Source organism: Aptenodytes forsteri, unplaced genomic scaffold (genome assembly GCF_000699145.1).
Source record: "Aptenodytes forsteri isolate BGI_AS27 unplaced genomic scaffold, ASM69914v1 Scaffold167, whole genome shotgun sequence".
Lineage (NCBI taxonomy): Eukaryota > Metazoa > Chordata > Aves > Sphenisciformes > Spheniscidae > Aptenodytes > Aptenodytes forsteri.
Window position 1 is genome coordinate 972292 of NW_008795926.1, and position 22980 is coordinate 995271.

Here is a 22980-nt window from a genome sequence, read left to right on the forward strand (position 1 = left end):
CTGAAATAAACACATTGTACGATCTGATACTTCAAAGCATAACTCTATTATTTTTTATATTCTTACAATTTCCCTGTGGATCAAGGATAGAAGTAAATCTCTAAATCAAACAATTCTAAAGATGAGTTGCAAGTAGTATATCAAAAAGCACCACACTTCCCGTTTTTGTACCATACCTCAAAAACAAAATTGAAAAGTTGTTTCCCTGATAAATCATTAGTGTATTTCAGTAGAAACTTACAATGAATGTGTTTAGAGAGGCTGAAAACAGCTCTTACTCTCTGTCTATTGCTGCTGAGTAGAGCTTTAAGAATCAAATACCTGTGAGAAAGATTAACAACCCTTACTGAGTCACTCTCTTACTCCTGGCATGTCTATGTCCCTCGTAACATACCAAGATAAAGAGCATAATACAAAAGTGGTGCCAAAGAATTAATTCCCCTGACTTGTTATTAGGTGAATTTAAAAGCTTTTTAGCATCACAATCAGGGGGAAAAAAAAAAAAAAAGATAAAAACATGGTAATCTAACATTAATTTACTCTACACTGACAATCCAAATGCACTGAAAGACGTCACCAATATTTACTTCTTTTTACTGAAAAGTTATTTTCACTCATAGCATAAGGGAACAGTTTATAGCTGCACACAAACAGGAGTTAATAAATACATTGTATGGGCTACCTGAAATACTAAACCCAAAAAATTTACACGAATTTGCATTTGATTACAAATTTGCAAAGAATCATTTCACAGCCACCTGATGAAAGATACAATGTATTCAACAGAATCAACTGAAAAAATACTGATTTTTCAGGCAATTCTCAATTTTACTCATACAGAAGGCCTGATAAGTTGATGATGCAAAAAGTTGATTTAAGATGTTGTTAGTATCAAAAAGAAAATAAAGGTGTTAATATGAAAACTATTACAGAAAAAATATTAAAATAGACACAAAAATGGCATGTTTTTTTTCCTTAACCAAAAAGTTAACAATAACTGCTAACGGCATTTAGAAGAAAACACATCTCTACCACTGGTGATGGTCATAGAGATTGCCACTTTAAAGAGGTCTGGCTAAAGGTGTTATAGAATCAGAGTTTAAGCCAATCAACACAATATTAGGTTTGATAATTCTTTAGGGAGGAAATGGTACAAGAGATTTGTTTCAGAAGTAGACAGATTTGCAGCTTCAATCACAATCACACTCCATTCCAAGATCAGTGATGTTCTTAAGCTTCTGCACAGGTTTATCCGACCTTCTTGATCACTCCACAGCTTTTAAGCCACGTGGGATTCTCCTCAGAATATAGAAAGACTAGCTATTACAATATGCATAGCCACCAAAAACGAAACATAAAAACTACAAAGTTCTTCATAATACAATATTTATCTGGCTATTTTGGTTATACTTTATTTTATCAAGAATTTATTAAGCAAGTATTTTTCACATGCTATGAAATATAGGGTTTTTTTCTTTTCTAGTTTCTGAATGGGCATTATACAGACTTATAGAAGGACTGATAAATAATTCATGTCTCCCTACACAAGTGGAAAACTTTCTGGCCAGTCTTATCTAATCTGAGCGTTTACTGTGAAGTGGTTCTTTCCCATCTCTCAATAAAAATACAGCATGACTGTGCAAATACCATCACTTGCTACTGCAGATTATAGATTTGTAATTTATTTCCTTTTTAAAAATGCACTTGGCTCCAAATCAGCAACCGCAGTCATCACCTCCAGATTTTAGGGGAGTATTGCTCATTTTGCTCTTTTTGGCAGAGCTGGTGATGTCAAGGAAGAAATTCCAGCTGTAACTTTAGCGTCAACTAATAGCCCCAAAATTCAGAAACTATTCACTTTAAAGTCAACAGAATATTTCCATTGTTGAAGAATACATTTTAATTTGTGGAGGATACCTGAAACTGCATTGATAAGTACATGAGAGACTAAATTCCACCCTACATCCTGGAGAAGAAAAGAAATTTAATTCAATTTCCTCTTAACATTCTTGAAAACTTTGGTAAGTTCTAGAACTTGGCCTTTCTTTTAAAGCACAGGAATAATTAATATATATTTCTGACTGAAAAGGCAAGAAATGACATCTCAGTAAGTTCCTGCTTACTTCGCTCTTATTCAGCAGAGAACTTCACAGAACAAGCCATGGAAGTCTAGTAGGATAGAACAAAAGAACGTAAAAGAGCAGGTCTCAATCTCTACAGATTATTCATTTCTGTTTTAAAATAAAACAAAAAATAGTAAATGATTTTTTTTTAAAAAAAAGACCTTTTCTGAGGTAATCTCTTTCTAACAGCTTACTGATATGAAATACTGAGACACTAAAGCTCTAAGACAACAGGCTGAACTCCATATGAAACCTACACCAAAATGACTGAAGAGATTGAGCATTTGATTAGGTTTTCACAAGTGTTCTGGTTTCTCTGAAACAGATTACAAGGTGCTTTTTAAAAAGAAATGTAATTAAATTATGCCAGTTTTGGTAGCTGGTTTTGCCCCCTAATAGGTAAAGGTAGGCAACTACAGTCCTGTCAACACTACTCATAACAGAGACAATTTTTTCCTCTAGAGTGCTACTGACACAGTAAATATATAATGTATTAGACTACATCTAGAACACTGTGTCCTGTTTGGGACCTACAAGCGCAAGAAAGACATCAATAAATTGGAGTGAGTTCAGCAGAGGGCCACCAAAATGGTTGGGGCTAGTGCATTTGTCCTGGGCAGGGAGGCTGGAGCACCACGGCTGGTTCAGCTTGGACGCGGCTGGGCTTGGGGGCAGCAAATAGCAGCCCCCAGTGCCTACGAGTGACAGCTGGGCTCTTCTCAGCAGGGCGTGGCAGGAGGGCAAGGGGCAGAGGGGCTGACGCTGGCCGTAAGGAAGCCTTTCCCCAGGAGGACAAGGCAAGCGGTGGCACAGGCTGCCCAGGGGCTGTGCAGGCTCCCTCCCTCCCTGAGCAGCCTGGTCTGAGCATGGCTGACCCTGCTGGGAGCAACGTCTTGTACCAGGCACATCCCGAGGTCTATAACTGAATTATCTTACGATTTTACGGTAAAAACATGGTACTTCATGATGTGGAGAGAGTTTCACTGGTAAAAACAAATGCTTCAGAGCCAGAAACTTGCTCTATCCATTATAGGCAGGAAATCCAAACTTCTGGAAAAAGCTAGATGCAGAGAATTAGGGACAATTTAAGTGTAATGCATATGTCAGCAATATTAATTGTACCAAAACTGTCTGTATATATACATATATATATATGAATAGGAAAGAAAAAAAAATTTCACGTATGCATATATATGAAACTAAGAAAGACCAATTCATTGCATTTCCAAATACAATGGTTTTGCATCAGCCAACCTCATAAAAGCCAGATTATTAAATTGCTCAGGAACATACTAATATTTACTACTTCTCAAGTGTAGTAAACACTTTAAAGAATAACTGCAGAAGGATCACAGGCAGTTATACAGGTGTCCAAACAAATCTCCAAAAGTTTTAGAAAACAGTATCATTAATAATAATGTTCTCTATCATCACTTGGATTGAAAGAAATACTAGACATCACTGAACATATTACTTAATGACACATGCCTTAACTATGAATTCACAGCACATGCATCTTTGCATATGGTTTTAAAATACTGAAAGCATGCACAAGCATGAACAAACGCCTGTGGACTGGGTTTGGTTTTAGGAGGTTTTGGTTGGTTGGTTGGTTTTAGTTTGGGGGTTTTGTCCAACCTGGTAGAAGATGCAGAGATATTGCTTAATAGATGCCAGTAAGAGGCCCAGTTGGTAACATCACCTTAAAACAGTAGCGGTGCAAGGTCTCTACAATAAGTGCACATTATGTATGACAGTTCAGGGAACAACTCTATGATATGACCTATCTGATGCATTTTGTATAATATGAAGACAGACATAAATTCAAGAAGTGGCCAAGCTTGAGCAGCGGAACTAGATCACATGGCCTCCGGAGGTCCCTTCCATTGTAAATTATTCTATGATTCTAAGAACAAAGAAGCTGAACTGTTTTACTATTTTATAAATTAAAAAGAAAAAAAAAAGGGTTCTTGAGAACATAGACCACTGATTATAAAAGTAAGGTTGTAGCCCAACCACAACAATGGAACAAGGCAACCACTGCATGATACCGAGAGAAAGAATTTGATTTACAGGTTCAAAGAATGCATCTCACCAAGGCATCAATTCCCCTTGGTGTAAGTTCTGAAAGAAGTCCACAACATACCAGCAAGCTACAGATTAAGAAGTAATTGACAAGGGAGCACTGTCTGCAGATAAAAAAGGGCAAAAGGCAAACTTCAGGTTTCTGGCCAGCTGTAGCACTGATGCCATAACTGTACAGAACAGCAGTATACTTGTATAACTGGCGTTAATATCCAGCCTTTGGCAGTTATTGCCATTATCCTTATTATGACAGATGGAGCGAAGGAGGAGAATGAATACAATTCTGAACACAGCTTCTCACAAAAAAAATTGCTCGTAATCAAGACTGTATATGCAAAATTACAAATATTACAATAAGCTTTACAGACAGAAAGAACAGCGGGGATATGGTTTTTTTCTAAAGCACACTAGTCCACAGAAGAAGTCTTAGTATTCTACATGAAAACATTAAGAAAATACCTTCCTTAATCTTTTTAGTCATAAAGAAACTATTTCATTACTCTAGCTGTTGGTGTTTTAAAGGATTGCTTTATTATGATTTTGCTCTCAGAAAGTCCTCTAGTAAATATACAATACAAATTAAAGCACCGTGAATTACTGTTGAGCAGCTTTTTCGTTATTTCATGTTCAGTGTTTCACGTTACAGATGATGTACATTATAACATTTAAATTTCCATCATGCAAGTTGCTTTAAAAAACATGAAAGTTAAAATTTCTACTTATGCTCAAGCATGCTTAAAGAACTTTATTAAGTCAGAGGCAAAATCCACTTAGTTCATTATCTGGTTTCAAAAATTCACCAGTTGTCACTTTAAAAAGTTACGCAAGAAATCTTAAGAGTACTATTTATCCTGATAGAAATTCTCTGCTTCCAAATATCTCCAACTTAAGGATTCCTGAAACACAGATTGTTTGCTGTTTCTTGCTATATTATTGTATTTTATAGCCCCTGTCCGATTTTCCTTTGGTTAGTATGTCTAATCACTTTTGAACCTATTTATAATATCCTTGGTATCTACGATAAAATTTAATTATGAATCATGAAAAAGACATTTTCTTTGTTTCAAAATTACTTCCTGAAATTTTATCTGATATCCCACTGTTCTTTATTTCTGTGAAACACAGTTGTTCATCTTCTTCAGCCCCTTCAACACCCTTTTTATATACTTCTTACTTTTCTGCCTCCAGTATCTTGAACATTTATCATCTTCTTCCATGCAAGCTTGTTCCATACCTTAGATCATGTTTCTTACCTTACTCTGTATTTCTTCCTACTTTTAGTATGCAACATGCAAGTCTAACATGCAATAAAAATGTTTATAAAGCATGGATTGACACAGTAGCTTAACCATTTTTGTCTTGCCCCATTTTTCTTCTAAAGGGATGATTTTCTAAATAACAGAATACAATTAATTTTACTTGTTAATCTGTAATGAAAGGAAATTAAGACTATGATCAATATTATGTAAATATTGTAATCCATTTACTCCCTTCTCTTAAATAACTATAATAAAACACTTCTAGCAAAAGTTTGCCCAGATACGAGCAGTAGCAAGACATACATTTTTAATATTAACTGTTTTTTCTTTTTCATTGCAAATACGTGTTAAATTAACAAATACGCATCATTCTATTTTTCCTAATTAAAAATTTCACTAATTATTTCCCTAAAGAAAGAAAAAATTTTCTGAATTAAAAAGCATTAAGTGGCAATGAAGTACAAAATATACTTCAACAGTGCATTCAAAATAGTGTTGAAGTGAAAGACTGAAGGGCACATGGAATACACCTCTTACATTTATATTCTTAAAGAGAGATCAGACTGTTGCGAACATCAGCTTTTCAAAATCTGAAATTGCCATTTTGTAATAACAGTTTTGAGGTGTTTTTACAAAAATCAAGAGTGCTTCCTACTTCTGTTCCATGTGCTGTCTAAAAGCATGAATGTGTGCTTTAACAAATGTGGAGAAGGAATGCATCAAGAAAAAACTCCTGGGAAAATTTGGCAAACACATTTTCTTGTCTTCAAGCTGCAATCTGATTCTGGAGGGTTCACTGTTCTGGTCAGTTAATAAACTCTTGGAAGAGATCATGATACTCTCAGCGATATTTCAATAGGTGCCAAAAACTTGTGGAAAAATAAAAGTATTTCCTTACATCCCCAACTGAATGTATTCTAGTATTTTGGTTGTAAAAGATGCTTATGATAGCTTTCTGTGACGTCTTTTCCATCAGAAAGCATTACACTCCTGGATCACTGTAGGAATCGGTACAGACTGAAATAAACCTCCTCCTCTGGAAAGCGTTTTGCTCCAGATATAGCAAGTTTGTTTGTTTTTAATACAGCTGCTCTGTAAAAGAGAAGCCCAATTCTGTCCTGTACAGGCTACACTCCCCAACACCCCAAGCCCTCATCTGCTACAGCACATAAGAAACACTATCTCATTCCCACCTATATTCCATTCTCCAAATGAATTTCTAGTACTATACCAATATTTTTCTTGAATAAGCCTCTCTCTTGGCTCCAGGTTGCTATAAGCCATCACTGGCTCCTGTATAATGCACTGGCTCCTGTATAATGAAGGCTGCCTGATGAAGGTAAATGTTTCCTTATAGAAATGCCACATAAAATGCTACTAAAGAGGCAACAGCTTTTGAGATTACGTAGTTTAACTCTTTTACATGCTACATCTTTTTTTACAAGAAAGGTATTTCTTGGTTTTTAGGCAGTTCTAGCAAGGGGATTGGAAGAAAGTCACCTTCCACAACTCCATCAAGAACTGAAGACACAGATCAACTCTCATCCAAATCAAGTAGTCAATCCTCACTTTTCTCAACACCAGACCACTCAAAATACAAATATTTGAAAAGTTTCACCCCAAACAGCTCCCACATGTAAGTATCCACTATAACTAAGACTCTGTCTAGACCAAACATCCAGCAGGAGTTGCTGTTTTTCCCTACTGCAGACTTGAAATCTACTAACAAGCCAGGCCACAAATATCTGACAAAAGAAAGTTAATGTGTTGTAACTCAGAAGACTCAATGCATTTTGCTTCTCAACAAGGTGACTTTATCAGCAGTTTAAAGAGAATTTAATGCTGTAATTTCGTTATCATAGATGCATCTTCCTGTTTTTTTCTTTTTCTTACAGATCTACAAGAATACTAATGAACTTAAACTGTACTGAATCAAATGTTTTGATCCTATGTTATGGTATAAAGTAAGTCTTACAAACCAATTACACTGGAGGGGAAAAAAAAAAAGAATGGAGATGACATCAGATTAGTCACAACTGCATAACCAATGCTACTCTACTGCTGGTAGTAGCCTTGCATTACTGCAGAAGTTCAGCTTTCTGTGTGTATTCTTTTGTCGATTTATGCAGAAGTTAAAAACCACTGCACTGGTTAATGTCACGTTCAAAAATTTTAACTGAAGGTGTCATTTTGGAAATGGGTTACTTTTGCTAAAATATCTAATGAGTATTTAGGGTTCACATTTTCCTCAAGAGCTTGAAAATACTACCCTAAACATTTAACAGGATTCTCATGCAGTATTTTAGTAAATCAAATGAAACACTTAAATTTTAGCTTCCCTTTGACAAATAGATTTCAAGAAGAAAATATCATCTCATATCCAATACAAAATAAAATACTCTTCAAGAAATCTAACATTTTGAAGCACCTAAGTTTTCTACATTTTATTAGAAAGATGTTTCTCCTCCTATGAAGTGTAAAAGACTACTTATGTTAAGGAATGCTACTGAATGAAACACGCTATAGAGCAGCAGCTTGGACTGCACAGCAGACCACAAAAACTGCACAGCAGTCAAAGTATTCTGCAGCTAAATACAAAGATCAAACTCCTTGCCACAAAACAATTGCAGTATTTGGGTTCTTTAAGCTCAGAAGCCAATATATAAACCACTCAAATTCTTCTGTACTTTAATCTGCCATTTTGGAAACAGCCAACATGTTGCAGCCAGGCTAGAAATCCTAATGACTTATCATGAGCACGGTATCAGTTCAAACACCTATTCAAGGTCATTTGCATTTCACTGTCTGGTCAAGGTACAAGTGTTTCTTCCAGAAGAACTTCTTGATTTTGAAACAAACTGAGTCAGTTCCAAATGGTTATTTCAGATACTTGTTACTATTTATAGTCCACTTTTAGTGATTTTTGTCTTATTTTCCTTTCGCATCTTTTGCTGTTGATGCAAAAAGACGTTCACAGATGGGGAAAGGTGACTGCACAGAAAGCAACAGTAGGCACAAAATGCAACTGAAGGAATAAATTCTGTATATTCAATTCTCAGCACTTTAGGTATTACACCAAGAGATGCCAATGTCCTTTTAAATGACAGATTACTATGGTAATAGCATTTCTCAAAACTAGATTAATAAAACACTTGTTCCTGATAGCTGGGAATATTCAAACAAGATTGTTTCTAAAAGTTTGAAAAAAGACATAATGTCTGTTTGAGATTTAGAAGAACAAGATCCACACAGCATTTAAATTACAGAATCATAGCATTTGAAAGGCAACTGCCAGCCTTAATTGGAAAAGCCCGTACAATTTCAGTTCCGAGTAACATAACACCTAACCGTAAACAAAATAGAATAAATTATTTCTTGAAACTAAGCCCAACTCTGAGAATATTCAGATGTCTCCAATCTGACAATTATATGTGCAATAACACTCTGCAAATCTCCCACATTATTTTATTTTTCCTCAGAAAGACATGTTCCACCATAGCTTTCAAGTCTTAAAAATAATATGTTGATAGGAACTGTCTAGATTTCACTAACAATAAAAGTAGAATCACTGCAGAGTTTAATACCAAGTATCAGCTGAACCAAACATTTTACTTGACAAGAAATATTGCAGGAGCTCATCACAGTACCTTGTCTACATGGAAAATTAAATCCAGTTCACAGACATTTTCAAAACATTTGTCTAGTGTTTCCACAAATACCTGCAAAGAGGAAAAAAAAAGCCAGAGGTCAAGCTTTAACAGAAACTCAATAGTTCCATTAGGTGTGAGGTTTAACAAAAACAAATACAGAAAATAAACACCGGGCAGATTTTAAGGCATTAAAAGCATCTATAGAAATTATGTGGTTAACATTATCATGTCAACAGTATGTTATCTGTAGAGGGCAAAACTGTACGCACAAGTCAGTTTGTGTTATAACTCTGCTAAAAGTCACACAGTTTTAACCAATAGCTGCATCTTGAAAAAAACAGTAACATCATCTATGTTACAATTTTCTCAGCTGTGATTCAAAGTGTTCCTTCCCATTTCATAAGAACCCAATTATTAAGCAAGAAACAGCTAGTTTTTTTTCATTATTATTATTAACAATTACTACATTGCAGGCATCTCCTGGTTAACCAGACTACTGTTAACTTTGCCACACAGAGACACATGTGCAATGCAAACTGTCAGCGTCATGCAAGTTTGTCAGCATTATGGCTTCCAGCAACCGTACAGCAGCTTTCACCTGGTTTAGACCTGCTGAATTCAGGATGGACCAAGGAAAAAGGTAGCTGTCTTAATGTCACACCTGCTGATCCTGTCAGGCATACCACCACATAAATTTAGAAAAGTCCAGTAGTTTGTATCCAGGCAAATAACCCCTCCCTGAATCTAGAATATAAGTGCACAAAGCAGAAAAATCAAAGCAGCTGCTGAAGTCCAGCCACTGATGATCTCTGCCAGATAGGGACTGTACGTTACCCTGCTCTGGGTGCTTCTGTAACAGATTCCTTAGTACTCATGTTAGCCAGTTTTGGTACACTAAGAAGATCCCAGCCCACAATTAGGCCAGATAATGAAAAGATGACTGTTCTTGCACTCCCGAAGCTCCTGAATGCCAATCACCATGTGCTTGTGGTGAGTGTTGACAAAGACTTCAGTCTTAGAGAGATGTAAGTACAGTTCCCTTTATTCAAGGGATAACTCCTACTGACTTAGAAGAGATGTGTCAAGACCTCTAAGTTAAACATATGCTTGAGTTTGAGAGCTTAGGGTCCTCAAAATTAAAAAGAATTTCTGTAAGAATTTACAGTTCATTTATTAATGACTAGTAAATAAACTGTAACTTGTGGGAAATTTTAATCTCAGTTTTATGTTTCAAGGCTGTTTTATCACCATATGCATTTAATATTATTTATTGTCACTGTATGTAAATTTTTTTTTTTTGCAATTCTAAACTCAAACCCTAAAGCAGCAATATGGAGGAAGTTAAACACCTGGTTTTGATTCTCTCTCTTTTCAACATGGTTTACTAATCCCATCTTAGTCTTTGAGAAGAACCAGATTTCAAACTGCCTAGGCCCAGAGAAATAGGAATGAGAAGCCATGTTCTGCTGACAAAAAAGAAGTGAATAAAAGGCCTGCTTCTATAGATAGATATTTATGTCTACAGACACAGCGAAACAGGTCTACCTGACATCAGCCATTTTCAGTTGTCTAGCTTGCATATCAAGAAAGATTACTTTTACATCTGAATCCCCTGTCTCAGATCCTGCTTACACTACAAAAGAGAAGAGGATCACACTCTGCTGTTGCTATTACTACTATTATCAATCTCCATTTTAAAGTCAAACTACGTCTAACTGATGTTCCATGCATTTAGAACAAGGATTATTCTTTAATACCAAAATATCAATTCATGACTTAAAATAGGAACATAGAACATTTTCACAGGCAGACTCAAGACAGTAAGGTTCACTGACAACAGTTAACTAAGTAAATGAATATGCTTCTGTTAAACTATAGTGAAGCTAAGCAAAGCAGATTTTTTTTTTCTTCAAGTAGTTGTTAATTTGTTGTGATAACAGTCTTCTATAAAGAAGGGATGCGAGCAAACAAAAAAAACTTATATGTTAAGCAGAACAAACTACACAGTTCACAACTATGTGCAGCAAGACAAATGACCAGAGATGTTCTCTTACTTTCCTTGTACCTTAGGAGAATGTGGTTACAAGGACACTGCTGTTTGATATTGGCTGCAGGAAGAAGATTGGAAACAGAGTGTAAATGTAACCTTTATCCAAAGGTTTCAGTTACAAGAGCTAACGGTTTGACACTATTTTTGAAAGAAAAGAAAATATTCCTCATATACATCACCAAGTTTGCACACGAATTTACATACTCTGACTTTGACATCCATCTAGTTCCTTGGGAAACAAAGGAACGTGTTAAAAACGAACTCAAAAATCCTCAAAAAAGGCCCCCCCAGATATGTGTATTTAGTAGCAGTATGTATGCCCACACATCAACAACACAGAAGTTTTATTTTTGTTACCTTCTTCCAGTAACCAGGGCTTCGCATATAACAACACTTGATTCATAGTTACAGTGGTTACTTTTAAACCTTTACCCATTACATAGTGACACCACCACACACTGAACGAACTCGCAGACCTCTGCTTGCAACGCGTAACCAGTAATGCACACCAAAGCTTTTTTAATCTAAGGGAAATCAGCTGGCACTGAGTATTCTTCAGAGAGATTTTTCACCGACTAAGGATTTCTCATGGAAACTCTGGAAACTTCCTCAATCTTCCATTCATGATGGAGAGTTCACTCAGAGTAATGCCAGCACTGATAAGGTATACATCTATTACAAATAACTGGTCTTTAAAAGCATTAGTCTACAAGGTAAACTAGATTTTTTCCATGCTAACATTCCTTGACCTATTCTAAGACACCTTCAAATAATCAATATGGCAAAAAAAATTAGAGCCACTTTCATCATGATTTTAGTTGAGAATCAAATTAATTGCACGCTATGGCAAGCAGCGCTAGAATTTAAGTACTTCAGTAATTACTCCAGATGCTGCAGACTTGTCGATCAAAATAACCAGAAAACACACCAATTGTTTTGGGACACACACACCCCCCCACACACACATCAGTTCAAATGCACCTTTTGATGTTATTAGAAAAAAAACATAGATAAATGAGTCAAATAGCAGGAAAATAAGGATGCACGCACAATGAATTACTAGCTCCCCCTTGTGCTTCGTTTTTGAAATCATAATCTTTTACAGTTCAAAGAAAAACCCATGCACATCTTCATGCAAGTAAACAGGGGGGGGGGGAAAAAAAGGAAAAAAGCCACACAAACTTTTGTAGTAAATATGCTTTAATAAAGCAGATACACATCTGGAAAGTAAAGTACATGAATCAAAATACCAAATTGTTGTTGGATATATACAAGCCAGGAGCTCCCTATACTCAGCAATATGTCAAAACATAAAACACCACCTTTACCATGAAGGGCTCATTTTTTAATTAGGCAAATAAGACAACAAAGGAATAAAACATACATTAATACTGGGAAGATAACAAGGCTAGCAGAAAAATCAGAACACCTAATTCATTAAATGCATCTGATGCTAGATAATGTCAAATACTAACAAAAGCAGGTACAAAAAATTAAGTAAAAACAACAGGAGTAACTCATATCAAGAATATCCCACCCTTCTTCCTCGGCTAAACAGCAATGGTAAACCGTAAGACAGAATTAATTCAATCTGCCCACAGAGAGTCCTCTCCTTTACTGCTTTTGACTGTTCAAATGCTACCTGAGACTCCAACTAGTTTAGAACATAATGGTCTCATCATATAGCCAGCTCTCCATACACAAGACTGGTTTCTCTTCTGCTTTAAGAGAGACATTTAATAAGTCATCGTTCACATATCATTACAAGTATATGAAGTCAACTACAGTGTTTCCACAGCCTTTCTAATTGGGAAATCCTTGGAGCAGCTGCTGTGTTCTCCCACACTTACATTGACATCCCAGTTTTCTTTCAAGAATTTTTTTTTTTAAACTACTCATAGGTTATACAGAGGATGCCAAGATTACAGTGTAAGGGAAAGACTGTACAAGTCCTGCTGATTAGTCAAAACAGAAGTGTGTTAGGTCTTTCAAGCAGACCTACCAATAGACTTACCAATATTACCAATAAGGCTTTTTACATCAAAATGTTCTTTCTGTTTTTAATTCCTGCCCTTTACTTTCCACCCAACTCTAAAATAAACTAATAGTGTTAACTGAGAACTAGTTAGGGATTTTTCTGCCAAAATAGGTATCCCAGTCATATGCCTCTCCCTTTTTTATTTAATTAGCATAAAAGCATCTCTGGTCATGATGATTTATCTTTAAGAACTGAGAAAAACATCTTTCATGAACTGCACTTCATTTCCCGTATGCATCTTACTGAACAACATTATCTTGCAAGGCTATATACAACTTTTCATGGAAGACTGATCTCACAGATTTAGCTGCTTACTGAGTCAACATGTCTTGGAAGTACAGCCATGGGCTAATATCCTCAAAAATGCTTAGAGTTGACATAGGCTTTTAGGTCCGTAAGATAGTTGGGTACCATTGTAAATGTCACTCAATTTTTCCTCATGGCAGTCTACAGCTAGTTATATTTTCTTATGTACTTTATTTCCATGCACTATAACCTTACACTTCACAGGCTAATGAGAAGTCTGAAAGAGCTACAACGCATGACATAATTTACACTGAATCCAAAAGACTGCAAAACCTACCAGGCATAGCACAGATGCTGACCTACCTCCCATCCAATTAATCAAAAACAATAAACAGAATCTTATGTTTGTGTTAAAAAAAAAAAGAAAATGGACAAAAGTTAACAGTATGAATTTGCCTGTGGTGTTCAAACACATCTAGTTTGAACACAATATAAAAATCTGAGGCAGAGCCTATGATTTGTAATACATACAGTGCATTCATTAAGCCTAAGCCAAGACGACTTACCTGTGAAACAGCTCTGACCTAATGGTGATATAAGTGGCCTTCACAGAAGTATCTTAAGTATTACAACAAAAACTTTATGCTGAAAAGAACTGCAGACTGCCATATGTCATCTAATCTACTATAGATTTATTCATTTTACAAGACAGAAAACTCTTAAGCGCTAGACTGAGATCTAGGTCCATTTCACCAGTTTATTTTCATGAGATCATGAACTGGCCCTCTACATAACTACTTATTTAAACAATTCAGTGTATGTATGATTCATAACAAACTCCAGATGGCTTACTCTTACCTGTGTTGTCTCTGAACTATAGCAAACAAAGATGTATGAAAATGGTTCAACACTTCTCAACAAAAAACAGGCAAAGCTTACTTGCTTGAGTAGATGTGTATGTATACATACTGCCAGTCTGTGTTGCACATGAGGTTGAGATGTAATAATAAACTTTCTGAGGGCACTTTTCCAGTGTAAGATACATTTAATTCTGATTGCTATTGACAAGAGGATTAAACAGATCCTTCTTGTGAGCCACACTGGAAATTAAAAACATTTAATTGATCTCTGTATGTGTTCTACTATAATCAAATGGTTGAATTACAATGATCTAGAGAAATGGGAATACTGAACAGCTGCAGGTACTGTGGTGAGACTGTATTTATAAACAAAATCATATGGGTCAGAAGAAAGTAAAGTATTTCTATAAATAGAAATAGCATTTCTAGTATTTCTGCTTCCTTCAAGTAATTATACTGGCATGTAATTAAACACCGGGGCATAATGGAAAAGATGTGACATATAAAGACAGAGATTGAAATCCATCAAAGTACTTCTGGCACAAGAAGCAACACAATTTAGGGAAAACTTTAGGATCTCCCTAATTCAGAGAGTTTGAGGGCTATACAAATATGGGTAGTAGTAAGCTCAAGCAATTTGCTTCGACACCTTAAAGTAAAATTTAGGTTACACTGTGTAACTGGAAATAACTGGAAGCTACTGATGTGACATTTTTAATATACCATAATGAATAAAACCTTAGTTGAACTTGCATAGTGGCCCTGCAAAATACAACAGGTGAGACTGATTGACCTCAATAGTCTTTCCTATCCTTATTACCTGATTAAACTAAGATATTTATAATACCTACTTTACCTGAAAAACAGCCCTAAGTCACATGAAAAATTAACATGCTTCTTTCTCAGTTCATAAATATTTTAGCACTTCCAAGTAAGACGACACACTATGCAACAAGCAACTAAGCAACTCTGTATAGCAAACTGCTAAGAACAGGTAAGGCCGTTGTATACCTCACTCAGTAACTTGCACTGTTCAGATACTGCAGAATGTTTCTATGACCAAAGATGACATAAGAATCAAGAAGAAGAGTTTCTTTCCCTGCTACCCACACAGCCACTCAGAGACACAATTTGGATCTACTGTCCAGAAGAGCACTAAACACTGAAGAGCTGTTTTGAACACTAATAGAGGACTATGAGAAGCTATTCAGCTCCAAGAAAGGTCTGCAGGGCCTTTAAGGCCCACAGTGCTTTTTACAGTGAAATAATCAATAGATGCAGGCCCATGTCTCAGGATACCACAGATTTTACTCATGTAATAAATCAATTCTCTTGATGTGCAAGCTTTTGAAAAGCTTAACAGTAAGTGAATCATACGTGTGTGTATACATATATCTGAGACCCATTTTATGTAATGACATACATCACTTCATGGTGTGAAACTATTTTTTGCCACATCTGACTACACTATCAATCATCAGTGAAATTGTTTATGTGCAAATTTTAAGTTGAAAAATCACTGGTGCAGTCAGAGTTCTCTTGACATAAGAGTGTTCGTATTACCAAACATGATTTTTGTTGCCGAGCTGATACAGACATATTTAACAGTTTAAATCATACATGCTGTATTGGGAGCCCTGCAGAAGATGTTGTATTCGAGGAGTTAGTGATCTTGAACAGGCCATGTCTGCTCTACTGGGCTTGAGAAGCCTGTATCTTATCAATGTAATCTATAACTTATAATGTCTTTGGGAAAGGTAAACTGTAGGTGGATCAAGGAGTGGAATGTATTGATCCTGACCAAGAGACGGTTGCACGTTTAGGAGTTAGTGATCCACATAACACTTAACCTGAATAGGCACGGGCCTGTGCTGTGCTGCACAAATTCCTTGGCTGCAGGATAAACTCACACAGCTCACTGTGCAGGCAGCTCCCACTTGCTACCTGTGATTACACTACCTGCATGGCCTTGCCTGTACCTCAAAGTGCAGCAAGAAGCTCTCATGAGAACATCCTTTATGAATAGAGTTGTTTTCTTGTGACGGAATTATATACTAGGTCAAAGGCCAAAAAGGGAGAGCCTCTCTCCAAGGACAGGATCTGCTCTGCACAGGGCACTGTGAGAAAATCCACCTGGGCTCCACTGGATGCTGCATGAACAGGGGATGCCCAGCATTTGAAGGCGTGTAAGATTTGCTATCTACATTCCTCCTCTTACTCTGTTCTATTAAATAGTTATCTTATTAAGCCAATTTTGTTGTCGACCTTTTCTTATTGAGATCCAGAAAGAACCTGTAGCGGCTCTTTCTCCTCACACAGAGCTTTATGCATCAAGGTTCTCATAATCTAAACTTGTCTAGCTAATGCTTGAACTGCACCATTTTACCTGCAGCCAAAACAAGGCCTTGAAAAGCTGCAGCAAAAAATAGCTGCTGATCGTTCTGTAGGTTCCAAACAAATGGTTTCCTTACTTTCTCATCAACTTAGGAAACAACTTTTTCAAAGACAGTCCAGAAAACTGCTAACAATCCAAAAGTAATACTGAGCACTTCAGGTGTGTTCATAGTATGAAAACCACCTTCACTTCCAAATATTACAGAAAAAGACACAGTTAAATATTGAAGTTCTAAGGTACTTAGAAGTAGAATTCCACTTATTAAAAAAACAAAGCAGAAAAAAAAAACCAAACCCCAACTTACTTGTATGAGGTCTAAAATGCCAAGCTCACTTTCTGAAGAATCCACACAGAAGACAAAATACAAGGTGGCATAGTGTCGGTAAATTAGTTTGTTATCAGAGCCACCTATTAATCTAAACAGGAAAGAAAACAGGAAAGCTTAGTTAGCATCTCAGGATAAGCTAGGCAAATCCTCGCACTTATTTCAGTTAATAGGAGGCCTAATGTTAATGGCTGGCTGGAGCTTTCCGAAATCCAACTGTATCACAACTTTTATTTTGTGATATAATTCCAATGGAAGAATAGTAAGTACCAAGACAGCCCAAGTTACATTTACCACACAAGCACAGTTATTGTTATCCATATGGATAATAATTACATCAACATATGCACCTTTTTATTAAAATCAATTCAAACGGATCATGCAGTTTCATCAAAAAATGGGTATTAAATGTACTTCCATTACACACTACTGGGCACTGTACAGGGATTAATCTGCTTTACAGATTAACAGAGCATCTGCCTATGAATCCTTCGCTGCCCTTCTTAGAGGAGCATCAACAGAAAAAGAAAACTGTAATGTGGACTGGCATTTGGATTACAGAAAAAGCCTGAAGTGGGGTTTATAGTCCACTTAATAACAAAGAACATGTAACACTTGTGCTACAAAATGTTTTATATCTTGAGAAATAAGACTGTACTACAACCAATAGTTTGTGATGCAATGTTAAAGTCACAGAAGCAATTAAATTTTTATGGACTCACTAATCATCGTTACTGAACAAGAAGAGAAGAGGTCTACACAAGTATTTCCTTCCACTCTTCTGCTATAGCCTTCTCAAAGAAGGTACATAAATCATAAGAAGAGATGTTCTTCAAATCACTGACATTTGCTTTTGCGCAGCAGGAGGCCCACTCAGATAGAGATGAAAATATTTTGTAGCCTGAACTTACATGGCTATGAACATCATAATTCTCCCTTAATTCTGTACCAGAACTGAATCACCTGTTTGGTGTATCATAACTCATCCCCTCAGTTTCTGCCTTTATCATAGGGAGAGAATACATAAATAAACAAAAAGAACAAGAAATCTTTTAGGTCACTTTTGCTTAAGCACATTTCTTGGCATTAATGCTGGGGTGGGGGGAGGAGGAACCCTTTGTTCCTAAAGAGCAGGAACTACGTTTAAGAAGTATCAGACAAAAATGTGAAAGTGGAAAGAAATGCCATTTAAATTTTCCTCTTTTGTACTTTATTTACCCAATTCTTTCAAATACTTCAGACACAGAGTTATTATATATAAACTGTTGAGGCCTTTGGGTAAACTGCAAACTATAAAGTGATCCCTGTCCTGAAAAAAAAATATTCTGAAAAAATATATTGAAATGGTAACTCCAGAATTGAGCAGTAGGAGGAAAGCCAGAATTGTGTCCTCTGTCTTAGTTTCTTTTTGTTGCACAGCTGTGATTTTTTTAAAAGGCTCCAAATGGCTTCTTTCACTTACAGAATTCAAGCCAGCATGTTTTCAGCATGAAATCACCTCCAAGAACCTAACGATAGAATCACCAGTTGAGTAGTTGGAAGAGAATTATTTTAGTTTAAAAAATAATAAAATAAAAAAAAATCAGGAATCATATTGATCAGGAAAAAGACATCATAGCTGACATGATACAGCTAAGCATTTAACTGACTCTGCACACAGAAAATTTAGGCATTAACATATTAACTTTCAGTAATCAGAAATTTCCATAATTACAATATTTAACAGGCTATGACAATCTCTATGTTTAGACTGGCAATCATGAGCTTACTCCATCAATTATGATCCCTTTTCCTAGAAGGTGGCTTTGTTACTATTTACTCTTGATGACTAATATCTCAAAATAAAACACTTTTCCATTTCAGAATTTCTTCTCTTCAACTAAGGCAAGACCACATTAAAAAAAAACAAACGAGATGATTCAAGAAAGAATATTTTGTGCGTGTCTTCTGGAGACAGAAGACGTAAGTCTGGCTTTCCTACTACCTTGCTCTGCCCATATCAATAAAAAAATCTTGGTTGAAACTGCATTAGTTAGCACATTTAAAACCTTTTTTTTTTTTTTTTTCTGGTTTATATAGCAAGCCTGAACCCAGATAAAAAGCCTGAGGAATCCTACTATCAGAGGCTGTCCACTCAAATTTTAGGAGCTCAAGCCAAAGCACCAGCTACAAAATATTTTAATTTTCTCAACGGGTATGGCCAATGCCAACGCCTCTTCAAATGAGGCTAGAAATCTTTAGCTTGATTATAGGGAAACTGGTTAGGTATCATCTACCTGCTCCCCATCTTGTGTCTGAAACAATTATAGCCCTAGATATGGCACTGTGTCAGTTACAGCACTAGAAAAAATTAGTTTTATTGCCTAACTCATTTTGATACATATATATATACGTATGCTTCAGTTAGTAAAGAATATGTATACCTGGTGCAACATGATATTATTTGTTGTGTATTAAAATATCTCAAGTGACATGGCATTTACATTACAACTGTAAAAACAGTTATATTACAATCAGCAGTAATAATATTTGCTAGCCAATAAGTATTGGGCATTTATTTCAAACTTGATACTTACAATCCTCCTTCTAGGAAATTACAGACATTTTCATCGCGTTTTGATACTAAATGGAAAGTTTCTCTGATAATTTGTTGCTGCGTATCTTCACTCTATGAAAGAAAACATATTTTGCTATCAAGCTAAAATGGATTAAATAACAATGCACAGCACACACAGCTAATAAACAGAACACAAAGTATATAAGCACCCTCAAACTACCTAATTCTGAAGCCTTAAATCTGCCAATTAACAAGCTGCATATTGTTTTTGTCATTTCAACACAAAAAGACATTTTTACAAGCTAAGTTGCAGAATACATTACTGAGAAACAACTGTGAAAAAAGTGATTGTTTTTAAGAAATATGTAAAAAAAAAAAATCTAAAAATAGTTTCTTCAAGTAAACAGGAAGTCTTCTCAAGTATTGTGAATTTTCTGTGTCTCTACCATAGCCTGAACAGCTACAGACATGCTTTGAAACTACTTTCACCCACGAACAGGAGGAAAACAAAGTCTCAAAAGTTTGAAGGGTGTGGGGAAGCTAAAAATCCCACAATACATAACTCTTTCAGAAATAGCTTAAAATGCAACAGCATCATGAGCAACAGCTTCTCCTAAGCCTTTAACTTTCCTTCTAGCACATCAAAAACATCACTTCCGAGTTTGAATTCACTTGACTCTTCTTGAGATCCCACCACGACTCCAAAAGCACACTTGCTTTTGTTACCCTTCTGTAAGAGCAGACCCATTTTTAACAAGTCTTTATGTCCACAGTCAAAAAATTTAGATAAAATTCCTAAAACCCTGCATTTGTTTTATAGCACAGAACCCTAAAGTTATCAAGCATAGATAGCCCCCGCCCCTGCCCAAGCGTGTAAGTCAGCATTTTAAACCATTATATGAACAAACACTCTAAGCAAAACTGGTGTATGTATCTTAAAAGTGATTTCAGCTAGAAGAGTGCAGTACCCTGCATGACTGCTAAGCAAACAAAGCCTAGCACTGGTGTGGTTTGCATTCATCACCTTAAATTCATGTGTTATTTTACAAACAACCTCTAGAATCCACAAAGACGTCAGCAAAAAGCTCCAGCAGAAGTAAATTGCGCCATAAAACACAGAACAAGAAAGTGCAGGTTCCTCTGCTTCTATAGTTTGAGTTCCTTAAATCGTGCCTGCCTTACTCCGCTGCAGTTATTTCAGTTACTTCCACCATATCTTCTATGGTAGCAGGAAAAAAACCTGTCTTTTTTCCTTAAGAAACTGAGATACTGAGTATTTAAAATAACTTTTGTTTTCAGAATCTGCCCTTAGTCACAAAGTTGTTCAGAAACTTATTTTTAACTTTGAAATTATGGCCACAGGTCTATATTCTAAAACATAAAACCACAGCACACTTGTCTTCCTATTTAATCGCTATGAATTATTATTTTGCTACCTAACTGCAGAAGATTATTAACTTCCTTTTATGCAGTAGAAACTCTTTCCATTCTCATATATACCAGGGAAAAAAAGTTACACACGTTTTATAAGTTTTGGTATCATGAAGCAAACAAATACTTCTTTCACAGAGCTGACCAAATTAATCTCTCTAGAAAGCACGAGATGCTTCCACTTGTAGAAAAAAACTGAGATTTGTCTCCAGTACTGGTTCAATCGGTATTAAAGTATGCATAAGTTTCAAAAAGCCCATAAATAAACCTGTCTTATTGAAGTCACACACAAAAAGATAATCAAGACAATTGCACCTGTTTCTGTGCACCACGAAGCTTTAGGGAAATTGCTTAACCACATAATTTCTTAGTTCCATTTGCTATTCGCGTTTTCAAAATTCCAAAGTGTTCTGTTTATACAGACCGTACTTTAAGTATTGAGGATTTGTTCTAATTCCAGTTATGAAAGTAGCAGAGCAGAGTGGAGTTGACAAGAAAAATCCGGTATCCTCCTGCCATTCAATCCTCCCCTTCCCCTGCTTCTTCTCCCTCCCAGGACTTTCATTACACAACAGTAACAGAAGACACAAAAAGATAATTACATTTGAATGGAAAATGAAAATGGAAGTTAACTTTCACATTAATGCAAGTTTTGTATACCTTTCCAAAGTCTTTCATCTACCTATTTAATTGTTACCTCCACACTGACAGAAAAAAAAGAAAAGAAACAAAAAAACCTTCTTTAGTAAGTTAATGTAGTTCTGCAGTAGAAGTTATCAAGAAGAGACTGGGGACACACAGAAGGGGAATGCTTATCAATATGCATAGGTGAGAATATTCTAATATTTTAATTTTTAAATTAGAAATTGTAAGTGAAAGACATCTGCTTGGTAACCCAGAACTGATGAGAAAGAAGAAAACAGGTTCACAAACACATTAGAATTCCCCGATATTGCCTTTCTAAGGCGAGGGATCAAATTCAGTCATCCATAGCAATGACCTGTACCAGTTATACTCCTTTGATTAAAAGCCTGACAGTGCAAAGTGTCACAGTCATCATTTCTGCTCTCAGACATAGAAGTAAGATACATCTCTTTCAGTAAAGTTAAATATGACTTCTGTGATAGCCAAAATTGCAAGTAAGTGGCCACAAATCCAAGTAAGTAATAGCATTACTGAAAAAGAATATTTTGTTTACATTAATTCTGGGAAGCATCAGTTGTTTTCTTGTGTGTTAATGTCCAAGGTCAGCCCAAGCAGAGCTTAGCCTATTTGCTACGAAATACAGCACATGATCAAAACATTACTTTAAAATCTCTTATCCTTGAATTAAATCAACTGTTCCCACATTGTTTCTTAACTCCCTGTCGCTGCACTTTCTTTTCATTCAGATCAAGTGCTTGTGCTGCATTTTCAGAGCTGCTTTGCTACTTGCCTTCTCCCATGTAAAAGAATATACTTTTCTATTTCATTACACTCCTTTTTCACGTCAACTGTACTTTTATAATACTCAGAAAGTTTCCAAAGGAAAAGGCTCTGCTTACCCAACCTATGAGTCCCATAAAACTCATCTTCCCAATTCTGCCACCTCTGCCACAGCATGGAGACGCGCAGCACTACATCAGAGACGCCCAAAGCCAGGCTAAAAACCATGGCAGGGTTCAGAGCAGCGCTTCCACAAATAAGCTCAGAGAACCGAGCCCGCCGTTGAACAAGACGCCCTTCCTTCACTTTCACTACTACTAAAGGACAATTTCCAGTGACAAGAACACTGGCTGGGAATACAGCTTCCTTCGGAATCCCGTTTTCCTTACTGACGGCTCTTACAAGGTCTCAGCGCCCTCCATCTTCCCACGCCCTCGGCCCACGCCGCTGCCTTAAGCACAGAGCAGCAGGCGGCTCGGCCTGCCGAAGGCGCCGGGGCAGGACCAGGCCGGCGGGTCCCCGTGCACAAACCCCCA

The 22980-nt window shown here is 36.3% G+C and overlaps 1 protein-coding gene across 1 annotated transcript in view; it reads right to left on the bottom strand.

The window, feature by feature from the left end:
• Positions 1–22980, bottom strand: part of AP3S1 (adaptor related protein complex 3 sigma 1 subunit) — a 39762-nt gene that overhangs the window by 11729 nt on the left and 5053 nt on the right. The window contains exons 4-6 of the mRNA XM_019473588.1: positions 19608–19699; positions 17011–17122; positions 9115–9186 (exon numbers count right to left, since the gene is read on the bottom strand). Coding sequence (XP_019329133.1) covers positions 9115–9186; positions 17011–17122; positions 19608–19699 — 276 coding nt within the window. The remainder of the gene's footprint in view (positions 1–9114; positions 9187–17010; positions 17123–19607; positions 19700–22980) is intronic.